Source organism: Falco peregrinus, chromosome 8, assembly GCF_023634155.1.
Source record: "Falco peregrinus isolate bFalPer1 chromosome 8, bFalPer1.pri, whole genome shotgun sequence".
In the NCBI taxonomy this organism is placed as follows: domain Eukaryota; kingdom Metazoa; phylum Chordata; class Aves; order Falconiformes; family Falconidae; genus Falco; species Falco peregrinus.
This window is the reverse complement of record NC_073728.1, coordinates 41970559-41989686: the sequence shown is the minus strand read 5'-3', so window position 1 is coordinate 41989686 and position 19128 is coordinate 41970559. Positions and strand designations below refer to the sequence as shown.

Sequence of the window (19128 nt, the reverse complement as noted above, 5' to 3'; positions counted from 1 at the left end):
TTGGGTTTCAAATAACATCTGTTGTCTTCAGGTCTCTTCTGTTTTCACTGGTCTCACACTGTACGACATACTGTTACTGAAGAACAATAATTCTTTGCCTTTTATGTGATTTCTGACATTCTGTTTAAAACCATGACAGATCTTGAGGGCTCTTCTTTGCCAGCCTGTTACTCTAGAGGTAAATCCTGACATACGCCTTCCTGTAAATATTTACACATAGAACAGATTGTAGGATCACAGAGTGGTTTGGGCTAGAACAGACCTTCAAGGACCATCTAGCCCAACCCCCCACAATGAGCAGGGACACCTTTGACTAGGTGAGGTAGCTCAGAGCCTTGTCCAACCTAGCCTTAAATGTTGTCATGACTTGCTCAATAAATCCAGTGATACAATCTCTGCAAATGTTTACAGATGCATGACGCAACTGTTATTGCTCAAAAAAGAAACCCTACAAACCCAGCAACAATTGTAGTATTTCAATGAAAAACACAGCTCTAATTATGTTGTTTGTTTCACCCTGATAACTTCACTGAAGTCAGTGAGGTGCATGTCAAATATATGAAAATATTACCTAGAGCATTGCTGCTGCATTATCTCTACCTGGTGTTACAAGGTTCAAAAAAGGTAAGGCTCTTTAAGTTAAGAAAAGGAATGTCTGGGATCAAGTCCAGAGCTGTCCATATAATTATGAAAAAAAAATTTTCTTTGCATTCTAATGTGATTCACCAACACAGCTCCCGCTACCTTTTTGTCTGCAGTCCCCCCACCTTCTTTTTGCCAGGTTGCTTCGGTGCAGCTCACTCCTCACACCACAGAGGTAGTTTTGTGCCCTGTGCTCACTTCCTTGTTCTCACCTGGCAGGTCCTTTACTCAGATAGTTTCCGAAAACAAGTACAAGGCAAAGCTGCGTATGTACTGGATACACCTGAAATGCGGCGTGTACGAGAGACCCAGAAACACATCTCTACGGTAAGAGCATTTCTAGATGTATTTTTACCTTGGCAAGTGATTTAAGTAAAAACATAACCTTGTTCCCAAGACATTCTGGGGTTGGCAGCTCAAGGACAACGTACACATACAGAGTTTGGTTACCCAGAGTCTTAAATGCTAAAGGCAGGAGCGACTGCAGGAAAGGCATGTTTGGGGTTAGGCTCTCTCACTCTTCCTTCGACTCGAGAAAGCAAAAGTTCCGAACAGCGGTGCGCCGCTCTCCTAGAAAGGCACCTGAGGTAAGCAGGAATCAAAATTACTCAGGTAAGGTAGAGAGAACAGACATCCCATTTTAAATTGCAGGTGAAATACCATGAAGATTTTGAGAAAACCAAAGGTAGTTTCACACCGGTTGTTACCGACCCCATTACAGAACGCGTGAAAAAGAACATGCAGGACTTCAGTGACATTAGCTATAGGGGCATTCAAAGGCGAGTAGTAGAAATGGAGCGAAAGCGCGTGGACCAGGATCAAGAGACTCTCACAGGTGAGCAGAACCCAGGTTTTAGAATTACTTGAGTATTTCATTTACACAAAACACAAGCTGACCTGGATGAGTTGTTTTATTTAAGCTCAGCCATATCAACTCAAATTTATCATTACTTGGACATGGTATCTTTATCAAAGTCCATCTTGAAAATATTCTCGTATAGCAGCAGTGAATCATCTGTGGTCTGCCTGTCCCATTCTGCCCAACTTTATAACATAAAGCTAGATTTACATTTCTTACTTATGTCTTTAACTTGATCTATATTAGAGAAATACCTTAACTCACTTAATGTAGATTAAATTACAAAAAAATTAAAAAAATTTTAAAAAATCCTAATCTGCGCTGTAAAATTGAGAACCACAAAGTTATGAAATGCCACTTGCCCTTTTCTGAAGCGCCTTTCCTCCTGCTCAGCGCAGGTGTGTGCTGCTCAAGCTCTCCAACAGCTGCTTGAGCTACAGCTTGGCCTCAAAAACCGCTCTTTCTCTTACAGGTCTTCGCGTGTGGCGCACTAATCCCGGCTCAGTCTTTGAATATGACCCGGCAGAAGACAATATTCAGTCCAGAAGCTTACATATGATCTCTGGTTGGTTCCATCGGCTGTACTATTTGTGCAAAATGTTTTATACTTGTGCAAATTCAATCAGTAAAACTGGCAGCTTGGGGCCCCTAAAGTACAGCTTGGCACTCTACCTCCACAGGAATGCAAGCAAAGTCCCACGGGCTGACTTCAGCCACTGTGTTAATCAGAGCTGAGATTTCCAAAGTTACACAGGAACACGGTTCTGGGGAGAATTAATGGTAACTAGAGGAGAAATTTCCTATTGCTCCTCCTCACCAGCAGAGCTACATTTATGCTAGCTACATAAATACACTGGATGCTTAATACAGCCATTTCTCAAACAATACATTGTTAATCTATTATATACAAGTGATCTAACACAGGTTTATACGATACAGTTGCTTACCGGTAACATGTGCTTCCTTTTTAAATAACTCTAAAAATCAGAGTTAAAAGTAAACTATTCCTCAGTTACCTTTTTTTTTTTTTTTTAAACTCCTTTCCTGCTAATTGTTTGAGAAGGGAAGCCTCCTGAAATGACAGAAAACAGTCTTGGGACAAAGGAAAGCATGGGATAATTGGTATAAAAATTGTGGAAGTAGCTAGCACTAAAGGGAAGGAGGCTGGAGAAAGAAAAACATTCCAACTGTTAAAGGTAACAGGGACATAACAGCTGTGTCTCAGGAGAACTTCAGCATGGTGTTGATAGAATACTCTTGAAAAGCACTGGCAAATACCATCAAACCCTAAAAATAGACTGTGATTAATTCACCAGCTTTTTTCCATAAACCTTGTACGATACAGTAACCCATTCTGCTCAGCTTGCACGCGGCCCATGCCAGTCTTCTACTCAATATAAGCACAATTTCTATGGGTTTGATGATAACAGCAGAGAGCTTTGGTGATTTTTACGGAACATGTACACACACTCATATGTATTATGTGTGTATATATAAAAAGTTATCTATACATGTGTGTGGGTGTACATATACATCTAAATGTATATAGAAGTGTATTTTTATGTGTGCATCTCCTTACACCACAAGGACATACATTGGTTCCCACTGCTTTCTCCCGACAGTCCAAGCCCAGCGCCGCAGCCGGGAGCACTCCCGCTCTGCCAGTGCCTTGAGCCTCACTGGTGGCGGCGATGAAAAATCAGAACCCTCGGATGGCGGACACCTGTCCTATTACAGCAACGGGGGCTTCTTTGCCACAACTGCAACAGGTACGAGGAGAACAAACATGCCACTGACTCACATAAGACGACAAATTGTATCCAGACTCTGGATCTGGCAGGGCTCAGGAGTTCCTCTAGCCAGGAAAAAGCACATTACACCTGCAAAACATCGCGTTACAGACTTAACAGATGTAAAATCGTATTTTAGTTGGTAAAAGGCAGGTCTGAGCCACCTGATGACACAGCCCGTTATCTTTATTCAGAGCAACTCTAACCCTATTGCCAATTCCATCATAAGCAATACGAAATATATTTTCCCTTTGCAGTGGGCTACAAACATGCTAAAACCATCGAGTTACCACAACAACGGTCATCGTCTGTTGCCACCCAGCAAACTACAGTATCATCGGTTCCTTCTCACCCGTCTACTGCTGGTGTAAGTAACACAGATCGGTTGTATGCCACACAGTCCCCAGCCAGCTGCAGGTGCACGCTCCAGATGCTGCTCATCCAGCATTCGAGCCTGTAACTGGCATGCCTGGTTATGGGCTGGGCTGAGGCTTGGTACTGGACCGGGTGAAGGTGTAACAGATTCCCGGGGTGGGACAGAGCCTTACCTGTTTGTTCCTGAAAGCTTGAATTAATGCTTCCTTCCTACTCTTGAGAGCGAGGCTCAGAGCAGGCCTAGGCCGGGACGTACCATCGCCTCCCCTCTGAGATACCGCTGGAGGGAGCTGGTACTGCTCAAATACTCTCTGAAAACATTTTGTTCAGCTTCAGCATCACTGAACTACGCAGGCTGTGACCTGAGGTAGTGGTACTTGGGTGACAAGGGTAGTTATTGGGAAGAAACATTTTGTCTTCTAAACCCAGATTTCAAAGGCCAGGCAGGCAGTGCCCTCAGCAGTGCTTTTAGAGCACGGACACGAGCCGAGATAACTTGGCCAGAGCCAGCTCTTGCACCGATTCTCAGCAACAGCCGTGGCTTCAGTGCCGACAGCAGGGCTGTAATTGCGTCTTCTTTTTTAAAACCAACAGAAGACCTACCGGGCCATGTATGACTACATGGCAGCTGATGCCGATGAGGTTTCCTTCAAAGACGGTGACACAATTGTAAACGTACAAGCAATCGATGAAGGCTGGATGTATGGGACCGTCCAGAGAACCGGCAAGACGGGCATGCTGCCAGCCAACTACGTAGAAGCTGTCTAAACCAAAGGCCATCTTCCCCCAACGCCTATCTGCACGGCAGAGGCACGCTGGCACCTCTCAAAATGTAAAGTCTACGAGAAGCGTTTGTAACATTTTTTCCAAAGTGCCTTATTGTCTCCCGTGCTGATAGTGCCTTATAAACCATGTGGGGAAAAAAAAAAGAAAAAAAGAAAAAAATAACTGCAGAGCAAAATACTCTTAAAACATCCTTTCAAAACATTTTTGAAAACCACCTATAAGCACACTACTAGGCCTTGTTCATAAGAACTGTGTTTCTTCCACTGTAAAAAAACCAACCAACCAACCAACCAAAAAAAAACCCAACCAAAACCAAAACCCATTGCCTGGACTTTCAAACACTTCAACATCACACACCATCACAACATTTCACTTGGCTAGAACTGCAATCCAGTTCAGCATCTCCAAAATTCTCTACATGTACTTAAGACTTATGACTACCAGGTATTTACTCATTCTGTCACAGACTATTTTTCTGGGCTATTCTACACTGTTTGAATGTATTCACTTCTTCTTTGTACAAGCAACATTTAAGCTTACTATCTCAAACCATCTTTAGGCTGCGGGGGAGGGAAACAAACCCAAACCCCAAGGCCTCTCCTGCTTGCTCAGCTCTTCTGCCTGTTTTTCATGCAGCTGTTCTGGGGTCAAAAGACGTTATTACTTGTCAATTAGTGACTAAATAAAGCTAATGTTTCTGCAGTATGTTTGATGTGTTCACTCATGCTGAAGAGCAGGAATCGATCTCCCAAGAAACCGACTTTGTTCAGAAAACTGCACTGAGACAGGGAAGGAGTGCAGGTGAGGAGGCTGCAACGGCCACCACCGCAGGCAAGCTCCGAGGGGCTGGGAGTGAACCACACGTATTACTTCATCCCCGAGCACTGTGGTTATTTGCTTCAAGCATCTGGTACCAGCCAGTCTCCAAGAAAGAATGATGCAAATGATCACTTCACACTGTGTCCAAGACAGACGAAAGATTAAAACCAAAGTCAACTGCAGAAGGAGCTGCAACTTTACCTCCACAGGCCTTTGTTCCCAGGGAATTCACAGCACGTCGTGAGGTACAAACCAACTTGAAAGGGAAACGTCCGTCCTTAGCGCAGGCTGCCAGCACTGAGGGGTGGGTGTTGGTTAGACCAAGGTGCTAATTAGCGCCCCTTCAAGGTGCGTACGGAACATCCTTATCTGTACAGGTCACTGGATGCAAGAGTTGAACAAGGCTAAGGCGGCAGATTTGGAACCAAAATAACATTTTCAGGAAAGCAAGAAAATCTACAGACAACTCATCACTGGCACTGTTCACATTACAGCTGCGAGACACCTCTTTGTCCCGGTCACTTTCTTCATGAGACACGTGAACAGGGCAAAGGCTCCCCGGCGCCTTGCTGCCAAGATACCACCACCTCCTTCAGGGGCTGCTCCTATCTCAAGGCAGCAGCGATGACCCTGCAAGGTCTTCCCAGCCTGGTGGATCCAAACCAATGCTGAGGTTAGAGCTGGACAGATCTGAAGGGGGAAAAAAGAAAACCAAACCCCAAACCACCAAACCACAGTCACACTAATACGTTTGGGAACTATCTGCTGTTTTATTTGTCTGCATTTAAGTTCTAAAATCAAAATGTGATAGCTACAGTACAATACATACAAATTAAGATTCCCAGAGTAAAACCCAAGAACTCTCTCTGAAGGTCTCCGAGAAGCAGCAATGCATTCCATGCAATTTAAAGTCAAAATCATAAATTATTAACCAAAATTTACTGTGATAAGTCTGTACATAATATACAAAGGGCTCTTGTCAAATCCATTCATTTCTCCAAAGAGAGTCTCCTCCACAGAAGGAGAACTGCTGCCAACAACAAACACAGGGAAAAGCCTGAGAAGTTCTGCAGTCTTCTGCCTGTAAGGGTACATCCCGTTACCCGCTTCTTTGTGCAATTCTTACAAAAATACATGCAAAAATAGATGTCATCCACGTTGTCAAAATACCAGGTTGCTGGGCCGTTGCTGCCGTAAAGAAATTAAGCTCAGTTTATCTCGGTATAAAACGGTGCTGAAGGGAGAGCCACTGCCTGTCAGAGGTTTCAGCAGCTTAAAAGCAGAGAAACAGGGGCAGCAGACGCACAGAGCCGTGAGATCGATCTCTTACCAAATACTAAGAGTTTGCAGCAGTAAGAACACTTCAAATTTGAAAAAATAATTTAACTATGTTGGTTTGGTTTCACATCTTTGCTATTGCACAACTTTTATCAAGTTTTCTTTCATGACCTGAAAGAAATATGCATAGCAATACAATACAAATACATCTATCGGGGAGTAAGTGATCCTGCAAATAAGAACAACAAAACAAACCCAAGGAAAAAAAACAAACCAACAAATCCCAAACATGATACATTTTGGTCATATAAGTGTTAAAAAAATCTTCTACGGTTTATGCAGTTTAAAAAGTAATTCACTAGCAAGAAAAGCAGGTTTTGGGGAAAACTGTAACAAAATTCTCCTTACTTAGAAAGGATAAACAACTAATCAGAACTTTCATGGGGAGGCGATTTCCAGCGGGACTGCAGGTTTTTCATGATACAGTTTGTCATGCCGACAAGTTTTTCTTGCATCTCAAAAAGCTGGCTTCCTGAGTAGCCGTGAAGATCTTCGGAGGTCAGCTGAGCAGCGAGCGCATCAATCTGGCTCAGAAGATCTGCTGGGGGCTGGTCATCTGTATTCGTAACAACAGGCTCAATGAAATCTGGAAAGGAAGGGAAGCAGGGCAGCACTGTCTGCATGTCTGGATTCAAATCTAAGCACAATTACGCTGCCGTGGAACGTTACAGCTTCTTTTGTACAAAGGAACATATTCGAGTACGAAGTATTTGTTTCACACAACATGAGAGCTGCTGACAAGGGCAGCCCTCCCGACTCCGTGCTACCCGTCTTTAAGGTGACTTTTATTGTACAATCATGACCAAATATAATGAAACTAAGGACAGAAACAAAAGTATTTGATCCTATTCAGATACTGCCAGTGTCCCTCAAGACATGCTTCCCCACAGCCCAACCTTTAGGTGGACAGCTGCAGAGAAGGTACTGCCCAGTTCTTCGTTCTCCAGTTAACCCAACACTTCAAGGATCTCGTAGGAAGAACACAGACGGATCCCTCTGTTTGAGCCATCAGGCCACACTCCAAAAGCGCACGGGGGAATGCAAATAAAAGTCTAGGCACCTACATCCCAAACAGGGATCCAGGGAATTGTCCCTCTCCTGCCCACCCCCTCAGGATGAGGCACCGCTGAACTAACCCCGCTCCACCCTGCCTGTTTCCGTGCACGCCCAGAGCCACAGCACTTGCTGCGGTATTAAACAGCCCAGGAGACATACCCGGCCGAGATTCAGAGAATTAAGTACTTAGAGCCCCGCTCAATTTGTTCTTTGCATGCTTATGCAAGCTCATTTAGTGAAAACCAGCATCGCTCCCTCAAAATATATAACAGAAAAGTTCTAGAAAGCCATTGCTACAGGGCTTCATAAAGTGGCTAAGTCAAGCACCCGGCTGATGTGCCGAAGGTAGCTATTAACACTCTCCAAAAAAAAAAAAAAAAAAAAAGATCAAGTGTTCCCATTAGGAGAGAATGAAAGCACCACACAGCAGAGACAGCCACAGCCTAAGCGAAAAGCTGGCAATAGGTTACCTGTTGCAAATTTTTCTTCATCTACAGGAAGAGATTTATCCTCTACATTATTCATGGGCTTTTCTGCATCTTCAAGTGCTTCTATTTCCTCAAATCCTCGAGATCTTACCTGAAGGTTTTTTAGGAGAGAACAAGACATGCATTTCCAGAGAGAAAAAAAAAATAAGATTATATGGTGGGACACGTTTTAACCTCATCATAAATACAATCATTATTCCCATTAATAATACTGTAACTAGGTCACCTGAACCTTGAATTCCCCACGTTACTGTGACAGGTAGAGACCATGCTCTAAGTGCTTTCTCTAATGTATTCTCCCCCCCATTACTCCTCATCACGGATGTTAGCAGTTCATTAGGCTAACACTGGCTTTTGAGGTACTAAAATGAAACATTACCTGTTGCCCATGATATCCTTTAAGAGCTTTTTTAACATTGGAAACTTTCGGAGAGCGGATGGGAAGAGTTTTGACTTCTGATGCTGTCAAAGTACTCAGATCACCCACTGTCTTAATGTTCCTTGCTCGAATGAGCTGCCCCAAGCCCCTGGCGCTGCAGCAGGGGAGAAAGAAAAATGGGGTTTAGTGCCAGAATTCACGTCTTTTCTGCCTGGCACGGTGGAGCACACAGAAATCTTACATGAACGCCCATTCACATGCACATAAGCGAAGGAAAAAACAAAATACACATTACGTTCTATCTGCGTAAGCAGACCTCTCTGCAGTTCATCCTAGAGCCATCAGAGAGTGGCATTCGAAAGGCCACTCGTATGTGGTGTGAGTGGAAGAGGAGCTGAGCACACTGCAAAAGGCCATTCTGAGAAGCTCCCACTACACTGCTACGGTTTGTTGCGACAGGTTGTCAAAATTCACATCGAAAACTGAACTAGCTCAGCACCCAGCCTTTGTACTTGAAATGTTGATTTTTTTTCAAAATCCCGGTTCACCTTCAATAGAAAGGCGCCTTCACCTTTCACAGAAAGCCCCAACTGCTTGTCACCAAGCATTAAGAAAAGCCTCTGCCACGCAGAAATGGAGCACGGAGCACGCCCCCCACGCTCCTGGGCACAAGCTTTTCATTGTCTTACAAAAAAGACAACATGAGTCATTACAAAGTAGTTACCTCTCCCCCCTCCCTCCTTTTAAAAACAATTTGGCAAAAGGTGTCTCTAACTCATCACATTTTGCATCAGAAAATTTGGTTTTGTAGGTTCAGTGAGTATTTGTTTCCTGTTAAAATGGCCTCTTTAAAGCAGCAATCCACTTACCATATGTTTGATGTAATCTGAGGTAAAATCACCTCAACTGGTGCTTTGCAGCCAGCTAAGGCAGGATACATGCATTCTGTAGGGCAAGGCACCGATTCCATAGCCATTTCCGTTATCTTGAATACAGAAAAATTGTTAAACTATCACACAACTGAATACAGGAAAAAATAAGAAAAATACATGAACCAAAGCAGTTCTTACTAAACACTTCTTTGAGCTCTTAAATTTAGGGTTGCGAGATCCTGGAGATAGACATCCTTTGGTCGGAGTGGTAATATTCTGGATAGAAAAAGACAAAATATGTTTCTCAGGATTGTAGGAATTTGGTTAATTGTACTATTTAGCTACCTAGATCTCAGAGCACATTTGTCTTCATAGAGTAACAGAATGAGTCAGGCTAAACCAGTTACAACTGTTTCTTACACTTAGCAATTCTCTGCTTACAACTATTTGCAAATGACTATGAATGTACACTAAAGCAACATTACCTATAATAAATGAGAAATGTGAGTACTCGCAACATACGGAATATACGTAACAGAATTTACCTTAGCCTGAACATTAGATAAAATTTTAAGACTTCGGGAAGATGGTGAAGAATGGGATCTAATGACAGGACTTCTCCTATCTATGTCATCTGCCAGTCCTTCTCGATAAATTGGATTTGCAAAAGACACTCGACGAATCTGTTTTGAGAAAGAATTAGTTTTTATAGTAAGAACTCAAACCACCACACTCTGGTGAAGTAAGTCTGAGGAGACAAAACAGCTCAGTTGGAAATAAATTCATTACAGTCCTCAAATGACACAGATGTTTCACCCAAGGACAGAAAGCACGGCCTCCTTGCTGCTAAAGGAAACTTTGAACACATTTTGTAAAAAGCTGCTCAAAACCTAGGGCTGAGGCTCTGGCTCTGCATACGGTGGCTTTGCAGCAACATCTGCTGCGCTGCAACCCTGGCAGCAGATGAGACTTTGGCGCTCCACTTCAATAAAAACTCCCCACCCGAATGACATGCCGATAATGCAAGCCTTGTCAGTGCTTGTACCTCCCCAAAAGAAGTCTGTTAAGTCTTCACCTTCAGCAGGATTGTTTACAATTAAAAAACCAAGTCAATAAATTCAGCATATTTGGAACTCATTACACTACAGACAGTTACATATCCCAGTAACGAACCAAATTAATCGTATCACATAATGAATCGCACTGCAGTACCTTATTCACAGGTGACAGGGATTCATCATCTTGATTTCTTTTTATACCTCTCTTCAAAATACTAGTGGATGGAGAAGCTGAAGGAGACCACATGCAGCGTGTCTGCGTACCATTAGGGCTTTCATTAACCAACACCAAAGAATCACCTTCCAGCTTCTGAGGTGAATTCACACTGTGATTTTCTACTGCCTCTTCTCCGTCCAAGGCCACGTTTTCAGGCATCATTATTTCAGTTTCTACTAATTCCTCTTTCACCTCTTTAACTTGATTAATGCAAGTTTCCCCTGCAGTATTCTCAGCTGCTGGTTTATCATCCCAATTACTTTCTAGTTCATTCATCTGTTCTTGCTCAGGTTCGCTGACAATCACTGCCTCGGGTATCTCTTCCAGTTGTCCATTCTGACTTATTTCTTCTTTTTCTGTAGCTGCTGGTTCTTCGCTCTGATTCCCTGCAGCCAGGCAGCCGTCACTGGGCTCATCCGAAACACGCTCCAATGGACACTCTTCAGTTTGGTCATTCTGATCGGCAGGTTCTTTTATTTCCACTACAGAGCCAGTTATTTCACCTGCTATATGCTCTAGATTCTCTAGATTCTCCTCTACTCCAACACTCTTTCCTGGCTGGTTATCTTCAGTTGTTCTCTCTCCTTCCACACCCCAAGTGCTGGGTGCCTGAGCAGGATGCAATGGAGTGCTCATTGCACAAGGGACCATACACAAGCTCTCGTCCAAATTTGATTTACCCGCCATCTCTGGTGTATTTACAGACGCCTCAGCCGGGGTGGTTTGGGGCTCACTCAGTTCATGATTCTTTGATTCACTGAACGACCTGAGTTGCTGCTTTTGCTTTTTACAGCAGAGATTACAGTTGTTCCTTAACCTCTTCTGTCTTTTGTTTTTTTTGTGGTGACACACGGGTACTTGCTGAGGGGGAAGATCACTCCCTGAAGCATTTGCCCCTGGTACACCTTCACACACAACAGCCTGACAACAGCCTATGTTTGTTTGCTTCTCACCATCTTCATCTTCCTCTGCTGCTTTCATATCTTGATCAGATACACACGAAATGGTGAATGATTCCACCGAAGTATTGCTTTTGTTTTGTTCCACATTTGCGTTCTGTGCATCAGGTGAATCCTGTGAGCCGGGAGATCCCACAGCTTTGTTAGCATCTGTAGGAATTGCTTCATTTTTCAGGCCACAGGCTTCAGATGTCACTACAGCATCTGTGCTGACTTCTTGGCTCACTTTGTTTGTTTCCAACAGAGTCTTCGTTACGTTTCCTTGGGAAGACGCCTCATGGCTATGGCTTCCTAGCTGTGTATCTTTCAGTTTACTTTCAGAAGACTCAACTCTATTTTTCACTTTTGCGTATCTTTTCTTCCTTGAGCTTTCCTCCTTGGCATCGGAGCCATCACACTCTGAATTTTCTATGCTGGCAAGCAATCCTTGTGAAGCTCTTCTGGTGTGGTATCGTGGGCGCTCAATCTTCTTCTGACCTCCTGTACTTGAGCTACAGTCTTGACTTTCTGTGTCAGTATTCAAGCTACCTTCTGATCTCCTAGCACTTCTGTTTGCTTCCTCATCAAAGTCCGCTGAAGCGGGAGACCCCTTTGAGCTTACGTCCTCTGCAGCAGCTCTCTCAAGAGGGCCGCTTTCTTTATTTGTACTTTCTGTAGTTTTCCCAGAAACCGATTTCTGCTTTTGCGATCCATCATCCTTAGTCTGCGGCACCTTCTTTTGCCCAGATTTTTCATCTTCCTTATGCCTGTCTTTCTTTTGGTGGCCATCCTCCTTATCCTGACTACCTCCCACACCTTCCACAGTTTCTGACCGTCGTCTTGAAGAACGTCTTAGTATTTTCTGATTAGGAGTCACAGGTGGAACCTGACTATCATTGCCTGTTACCTGGTCCGATGACACAGTCCCCTCTGGGGGCGTATTTTCTTTAGAATCTGTATCTAATGCCTGCTCTGCTTCCATTTCTGCTACCGCATTTTCAATTTTTTTAATTTCTACTTCTGTGGAATAGAGAGTTTGGGAATGAGAAAGGAGAAGGTATTCTATGTCTTCTACTGTAGGAGACTGTTCAGGACTATTTTCCGTACTGTTGGTAGCAGAAGACTCTTGTACGCTTTTCTCTTGGTCTGACCTAGCTACAAGTTTGGATTGCATATTGCCTTTGTGCTCCATTTTAGTCTGCCTGCGAGTTAGCCTTCGGATCGCAGTAAAAATTTGTTCAGACTCTGATTTCGAAGGCTTTTTATTTTCTTCTCCAGACTTTTCTGGTTTAGTACTGGTCTTGCATACATTTGTATTTTCTGGTTTAGCTACCACAGAAGCATTTCCAGGCGTCGCTGATAAACTGTTTAATGCTGAAAGGCTAAAGGGTCTGTTCTCTGAGCTACCAAATTTCTCCAAAATGATAAAAGACTGCCGTCGGCTTGCAGATGGCGGTGTTCCAGAAATTATGCCACTTGAAGTTGAACTGCTGCTGACGTTTGAAGTGTTTTCGTTCACTACTAAGGGTTCCTTTGATGCTGTTTCCACAGTACTTTTTTCTGATCCCTCTCCAACCGATGGCTCCTCTGGAATCACGTTAGCTGTATCCTCTTTTGCCTCTCCCTCACTATTTAAAGTTGAGCTCTCCTCTATATGAGTAACAGATGACTTTTTCACACAGGTGGCATCGTCAAGAGGATGATCTGGTTTGTCGGTCCATCCTTCACTCTTTCCATCTTCTTCCTGTCCCAAAAATAGGAACAGCAAAATACTGTAGTTTTGCTATAAATAGAATATAAAAGGAGTAGCTCTGGTAGAATAGAAAACACATCCCACAAGGTTTTTCAAGCCACCCTTCCTACAGATTATTTTACTCTGTCAATCAGTAGTTATAAAATAATAAAAAAAAAAAATGTAAAGCCATTTAATCCCAAACCTGAAGAACTGCAAAAAACCTACTACTATCTAAAGAAAATCTTCTGTATTTTACCTACTGCCTGTTTGGCACTACAGTTGATCAAGCTAGCTGTTCAGCCAACTTGTCTACAAAAGCGAACAGAACTCTATTTTGTGAAGAAAAAAAGAATTGTAAATCCTAAATCTACTATTTAATCCAGCTCAAGCCCTTACAGCTTCATCCAAAAGCAGTTCAGAACGTGGAAACACAGCCAAACTGTTTAAAAGCACAGTCCACTACAGCAATATAGAAATCAACATTAAGAATTTTGAAAAAAAGTGAAAAAAGTTCCAGAAAATCATGATGCATACCTAATGCATCTGCTAGCAGGGGGAAAAATCCAAGAAAAGCTTGTAATTCCTAACATAAAGTTAGGCAATTCAAAAATTCTTAGAATAGCACCATAGCAAGTCACAGTAAATCTGTGCTACAACTTTCAGGGTATTTTTACCCCAGTAAAATATTAGTCAGTGGTAGTGAATACATGTGCCTGATCCTTAAGTCCCCGTAATACCTGTAGCTGTATAACAAAACTTAAATGCATCCATACTAAAATTAATTATATAAATCCTCCCATTTTCAAAATTAGGTAAAAATGCTTAATGATGGGCCCTTTCTACTGTAAATTATATAAAGAAGAACACAGCACAAAGAACACTACAGCACTAATAAATTCATATCTGGTGATGAGAATGAAATGCAAACCACAAAAGCCATCAGTGTATTCCATAGTCACGGAGCCTCTGTCAGTGTTATTCAGATGTGGAAAAAATAGAGGAAGCCCAAGAAAAAGATCTTCTCAAGAGTCTTCCAGGTTAATCAATACAGGGAAAGGAAATTATTCCTGTGAGCCAACACATTTGCGTTTGTTTTTTTCTTGAAGAGTTTCCTAATCAATATCGTAGCCAGTAATCAAAGGGTTTTGCCGTTAATTACCAGAGCCACTAACGTGAAGGTGACATCACCAGTATGGTTATAGTTCTGGTATCTTGATTACTACTAGACAATGAGAAATTACCTGAGGCTTGTTTTTAACATCTTCTTTTGCATTTTCTATTGAAGGTTCTTTTTCCCTGGAACAGAAATCAGTTAAATTAGAAGTGTTACAGAAAAGGGGGACACCTTTAACGTATGCACTGATATACTGGCCGCCTTTACTTACAAAGAATCTTCCTGGCTTTGGGTATACTGAGAAAATGAGGTACTATCTTGTGATGCATCCAAATTGTTGTACATAGCAGGAATATCAACTCTGAAACAAAACCAGAAATGGCAAGTCAGGCTCTTTTTAAAAAAAAAAAAAAAAAAAAAAAAGGATAGGGTGGGGGTGGTGCAATGCATTAATCACAACAGAGTGGATGGTTCTTTGAAGCGGACTGAACTTCCAGACTCTCAAGACTACTCAAACCACAACACGTGCCCAAGTAGGCACTGCCACACAAGAAGCAGGGCAGTGCTTACGAAGTACCAGGGGCCTGTGTGACCACACGCTCCGCTCCCCGTTCTGGGCAGAAAAGACAAGTATTTCAACTGGCTGCAACAACCTCAGATTCCACGTGGCACAGCAAAGCGGAGGCAGATCATGATTTATCTCCTTATTTCAAGACCACTATTTTCAGTTGCATTAAACTTTTTTTCACTTCAAACATGCTTGGGGGGGGATGGGGAGAAAGATAGATGTGATTGGGATCCCACTTTGCAAAGAATTCACTGACAGATGCTAACTATATAATCCAATGGAGTTCCTGTCAACTGCCCTCATACAAAAATTTTGCTTACCCTGTTTTTGCTGCCTGACCTTGCAATTAAAACAAGCCTTGGGCATATCCTAACTTCTAATATGCTGCTGACATAAGACTTCTTTTCAAATTTAGAAGCCTTCCCCCTTCAGATGAGGTGAAACAAAAACGCCTTTCATTGCAATGATTTCAGAAAAATGACATATTCCATATCACATTGCAAGTGAGAGTCATGAAGCAAAAACGCGAACTCCAAATTACCAAACTCCAAACAGGTAACGGAGTATATTTAATCAAAACAGAATGCAGGTCAGAGAGTAAGTTGGTTGCTTTAAAACAGTAAAGAAAGGAACTTTGTTAGCTTTAAACTTTACAACTTGCACGGTAGAGTAAGACTTCATTACTTATAGTAGTCCAAGATACAGGAATTGAAGTTCTGTCAATTTGACAGACTTAGTATAATGACATTTCACATCTAGATTCAAATCGCGCTAAGTTACAGACCTCTTTGACCTAAGCACTTCTTTTTGATGTTCTGTCAATATTCTTGCTTTTGTTTCTGGAGGAATAAACACAAAATCAACAGATTTCTCCTCTTCCAAAGGTATCTCAGTTTTAGTCTTCGAAGATGAACGTTCTCGTTTCAACTACAGAAAAGAAAAAATAAAAAAAGAAAAACTGGGTAAGAAACAAAACAGAAGAACTGAAAGTGTTTTTCATATTTCTGATGCAGTCACCCTAAATGGAACAGTTCTCAAATAACTGCAGCTTTTCCAGTGTATTGATTGCCACAAATCCCTCAGTAGGTGCCGATTTTCTTCATGGGTGGTTCCCCCCTCCAACACTACCACCTAGGAGGTTCTGGAACCCCTCCTCTGTGCCCTTACACAGGCTTCCACACTTCCTTTAGCATCTTCAAGTTCAAAGCCTGTAACAGCTGAAGGAACCTAAATATGTGTGAGGGTTATTATTTACTGCTGTTTACTAAATCAGCGATTCCTTAAGAACACCACACCCTTCTCTCCCTAGCACAGGTGACAGAGCTGCAGCACGCAGCACAGGGCTACCAAAACCAAGATCCACCTCAAAACCTGAATCTGTCACAACCTGCAACCAGACTGAGGTGACAATTCTGTACCTGGTTGCCACTCCTCCCCATCCATCAAGTAGCCCTCCATAATCCCTCCTTAAAATTCAGCAATCCATAAACTTCACAGAGAATTTAAACGGGAAAAATGAATTAAAGTGTGCTATACCATGTAAGTCTGAAAGAAAAGTATTTCAGCATCGCAAAACTGATTGATCTTTGCTGAGAATTTACAGCCGCATACTAGGTGTCCTGCTGCAGAATGTAATGGATCCGATTCTATCACAGCTCTCTGTAAACACCTTACCTTTGCAGGTGTCACTTGCATATCACTGGACTTGTCTTCATTTTTCAGTTCACTTGCCTGTGCCAATATAGAGTCTCGTTTTTGACTCAACTTAACTTCCATTCCACTTATCTTTGCATCCAGCTGTGAATTTTCCACCTATTCAAATAAAAATACACCGAATGCAGTGTATGAAGAAGCTCCAAGCTCACAAACCCATCCTGAGGTGCATTAATTTTTATAACTACATTGTTCCACACTCCCACTTTCCTCTAAATTACACAGAGGACAACTTAAAAAACCCCCACGTTTCAAACAACCTAGTAGAACCCACAATTTAAAATGCATAAACTGTTAAGAACCAGCTCAGCCTTTTAACAGTGATTACCCACCCCGCACAGTTTATCATTCCAAACATGAAGCAAGTGCAGGCCAGTCAGAGCAACAACCAGAACTGACCCTGCCACTACCTTCTGAACAATTCCCATGAAGTTACACACAATGGAGCACCCGCTGGGGGCAACAAAGTATTTACCGTATCGGAGAATGGGCCACTGTATTCTTCAGCTATCTCAAGGCTTTCAAAACCAGGCAGCAGGAGTGGAATTTTCTTTTTGGCCTGCCTCAACACAGATCTGCTCAACAAAAAAGAAGTTTAATCTTACGGGGTGGGGATGGTACACAACAAGACCAGCAGATAACCCAGCTTGCACAAAAAGCAGAATATAAATGGCAACCAGAACAATGCCAATCACTTGTACCTAACCCGAGATCTCTTCCTTTAAAAATATATCAACACAAAACCCCGATGTATCTTACTTTAACTCTTCAGGATATGTTAATGACGTTGTCTTAGCAAATGTCGCGTTCCAGAACTGGGCGCACTGGTTGCGGATCTGTTTGCTCTTATGCTGAAATATTACACAAAGCAACGGAGAAAGCTGCTCTAGCAGTTCACTGTCGTAAGAGCCCGTGCAGTGAGACTCTAAACACAGGATTATCTTGGCCAGCAGTTTTTCAAGCTGAGGGAGAGAAGAAACAATAGGTTTCTTTGCTTAATTCAAATATTGCTCATACTTAAAAGTTTAAATCATTTAAAACATTATTATCCCATAGAATAGTATGGCGTGAATAAACAAGTTTAAACGCCACGCCACACCACACAAAAAGTCTAATGGCTAAACTTAGTGGTCCTCCCCTCAGCTGCATTTTTAGTAAAAAAATACATCATTTGAAAATTAAATCTCTACTTTCGTTACATTTTTTATTACTTTTCTTTTTAGAATACAGGACGAATCGCAAAACTCCAGTGTCAGACATTTTCCCAAACCCCAGCTATTTCTCTAGCAAATTTACCTTGTTGTTAAGATTACTGTATACTTTAGATACATCAGCAAGCCTGCCAAAACAAACAAAAAAAGTTATATTTTGCTGCCTCACTTACCCCAAGCGTAAGAATTAAACACATAATGCACCCCAGCCCTGCACACTAGGTTTTAGCATACAACTTGATGAAATAATGTTGTGAAACTAGCCTCCTGCCGGGTGATTAAAAGATTTCCTGATGTAAATACTTTCAAGTAAGCTTATCCTTTAACCCACTGATACTTATACACTAACTTTAAGAGAAACTAAAGGAAAGATCGGTAGTAATTAGTACAAACTTAAAAATTAAAGGTTTTCTTATGAAGTAACTTCTAACTGCCTTCTTTGTGTTGCTCTTAACCCTCTCCTCAAACACACTTCCCAGGCCCCATAAATATCTGCATTAAAAAGCCAAAGTACCACCTAAATTGAGTAATTTCATGGAAACGAATCCCTAGGTTCACCATCCTGAAAAATGCAAGAAAACTGCATTTAGTAATTCATTTTATAGGACTGTGACCTCCAACCAGAATAGGTTCCCAAACTTACACTCGCCTGCATATGCCTTCCTCCAAAACTAGATATCCAAACAGTCACTTCTCCCTTTTAACGAGTTCTTCTAAGAAAGACAATGCTCAAACAAAGGCAGATGAGATGGGAGATGGAGAGAGGTGGCATTCAACTCAATCTTACACAGGAACAAGTGGATTCTTGCCTCCAAGACAGGGACTCCTGATGAATTTTAGTTTAGTGGTAACAGTCCTGCTTCAACTTTCAGTAAAAGCTTCAAGAAGACACCTACAGGCTGACTGGCAGCACCCTGTCCTACCCCCCTCCTGCCAAACACTCAGAGCTGTACTCAATTCTTCTCCTTACCCTCAGCAAAGCATACATCTCTTGGATCAACACATCAGAGACAAACCTCTGCCAGCCCCCTCCCACCAAGGCCCTCCCAATTCCATCATGTCCTGGGAAGCTTACAACAATTGAAAAATAAAAAAGCAAAGCCATATGAAAAAACAGAAAGTCCAGAGCAACAAACAAGTATTTCTCAGTACTTCCTTCTGCTCAAAAAC

General features: G+C 42.2%; 2 protein-coding genes across 2 annotated transcripts in view; one reads left to right on the top strand and one right to left on the bottom strand.

The window, feature by feature from the left end:
• NEB (nebulin) overlaps positions 1–5154 on the top strand; it is a 131311-nt gene extending 126157 nt beyond the window's left edge. The window contains exons 140-145 of the mRNA XM_055812137.1: positions 862–969; positions 1294–1477; positions 1974–2066; positions 3124–3270; positions 3549–3658; positions 4261–5154. Coding sequence (XP_055668112.1) covers positions 862–969; positions 1294–1477; positions 1974–2066; positions 3124–3270; positions 3549–3658; positions 4261–4434 — 816 coding nt within the window. The 3' untranslated portion in view covers positions 4435–5154. The remainder of the gene's footprint in view (positions 1–861; positions 970–1293; positions 1478–1973; positions 2067–3123; positions 3271–3548; positions 3659–4260) is intronic.
• An 867-nt stretch (positions 5155–6021) lies between these two features.
• The window catches only part of RIF1 (replication timing regulatory factor 1), a 38512-nt gene continuing 25405 nt past the window's right edge, over positions 6022–19128 (bottom strand). Inside the window, exons 22-35 of the mRNA XM_055811538.1 lie at positions 18044–18086; positions 17507–17709; positions 17223–17322; positions 16709–16846; positions 15819–15961; positions 14738–14827; positions 14594–14648; positions 10617–13361; positions 9950–10087; positions 9603–9680; positions 9402–9517; positions 8533–8686; positions 8136–8244; positions 6022–7195 (exon numbers count right to left, since the gene is read on the bottom strand). Coding sequence (XP_055667513.1) covers positions 6975–7195; positions 8136–8244; positions 8533–8686; positions 9402–9517; positions 9603–9680; positions 9950–10087; positions 10617–13361; positions 14594–14648; positions 14738–14827; positions 15819–15961; positions 16709–16846; positions 17223–17322; positions 17507–17709; positions 18044–18086 — 4333 coding nt within the window. The 3' untranslated portion in view covers positions 6022–6974. The remainder of the gene's footprint in view (positions 7196–8135; positions 8245–8532; positions 8687–9401; positions 9518–9602; positions 9681–9949; positions 10088–10616; positions 13362–14593; positions 14649–14737; positions 14828–15818; positions 15962–16708; positions 16847–17222; positions 17323–17506; positions 17710–18043; positions 18087–19128) is intronic.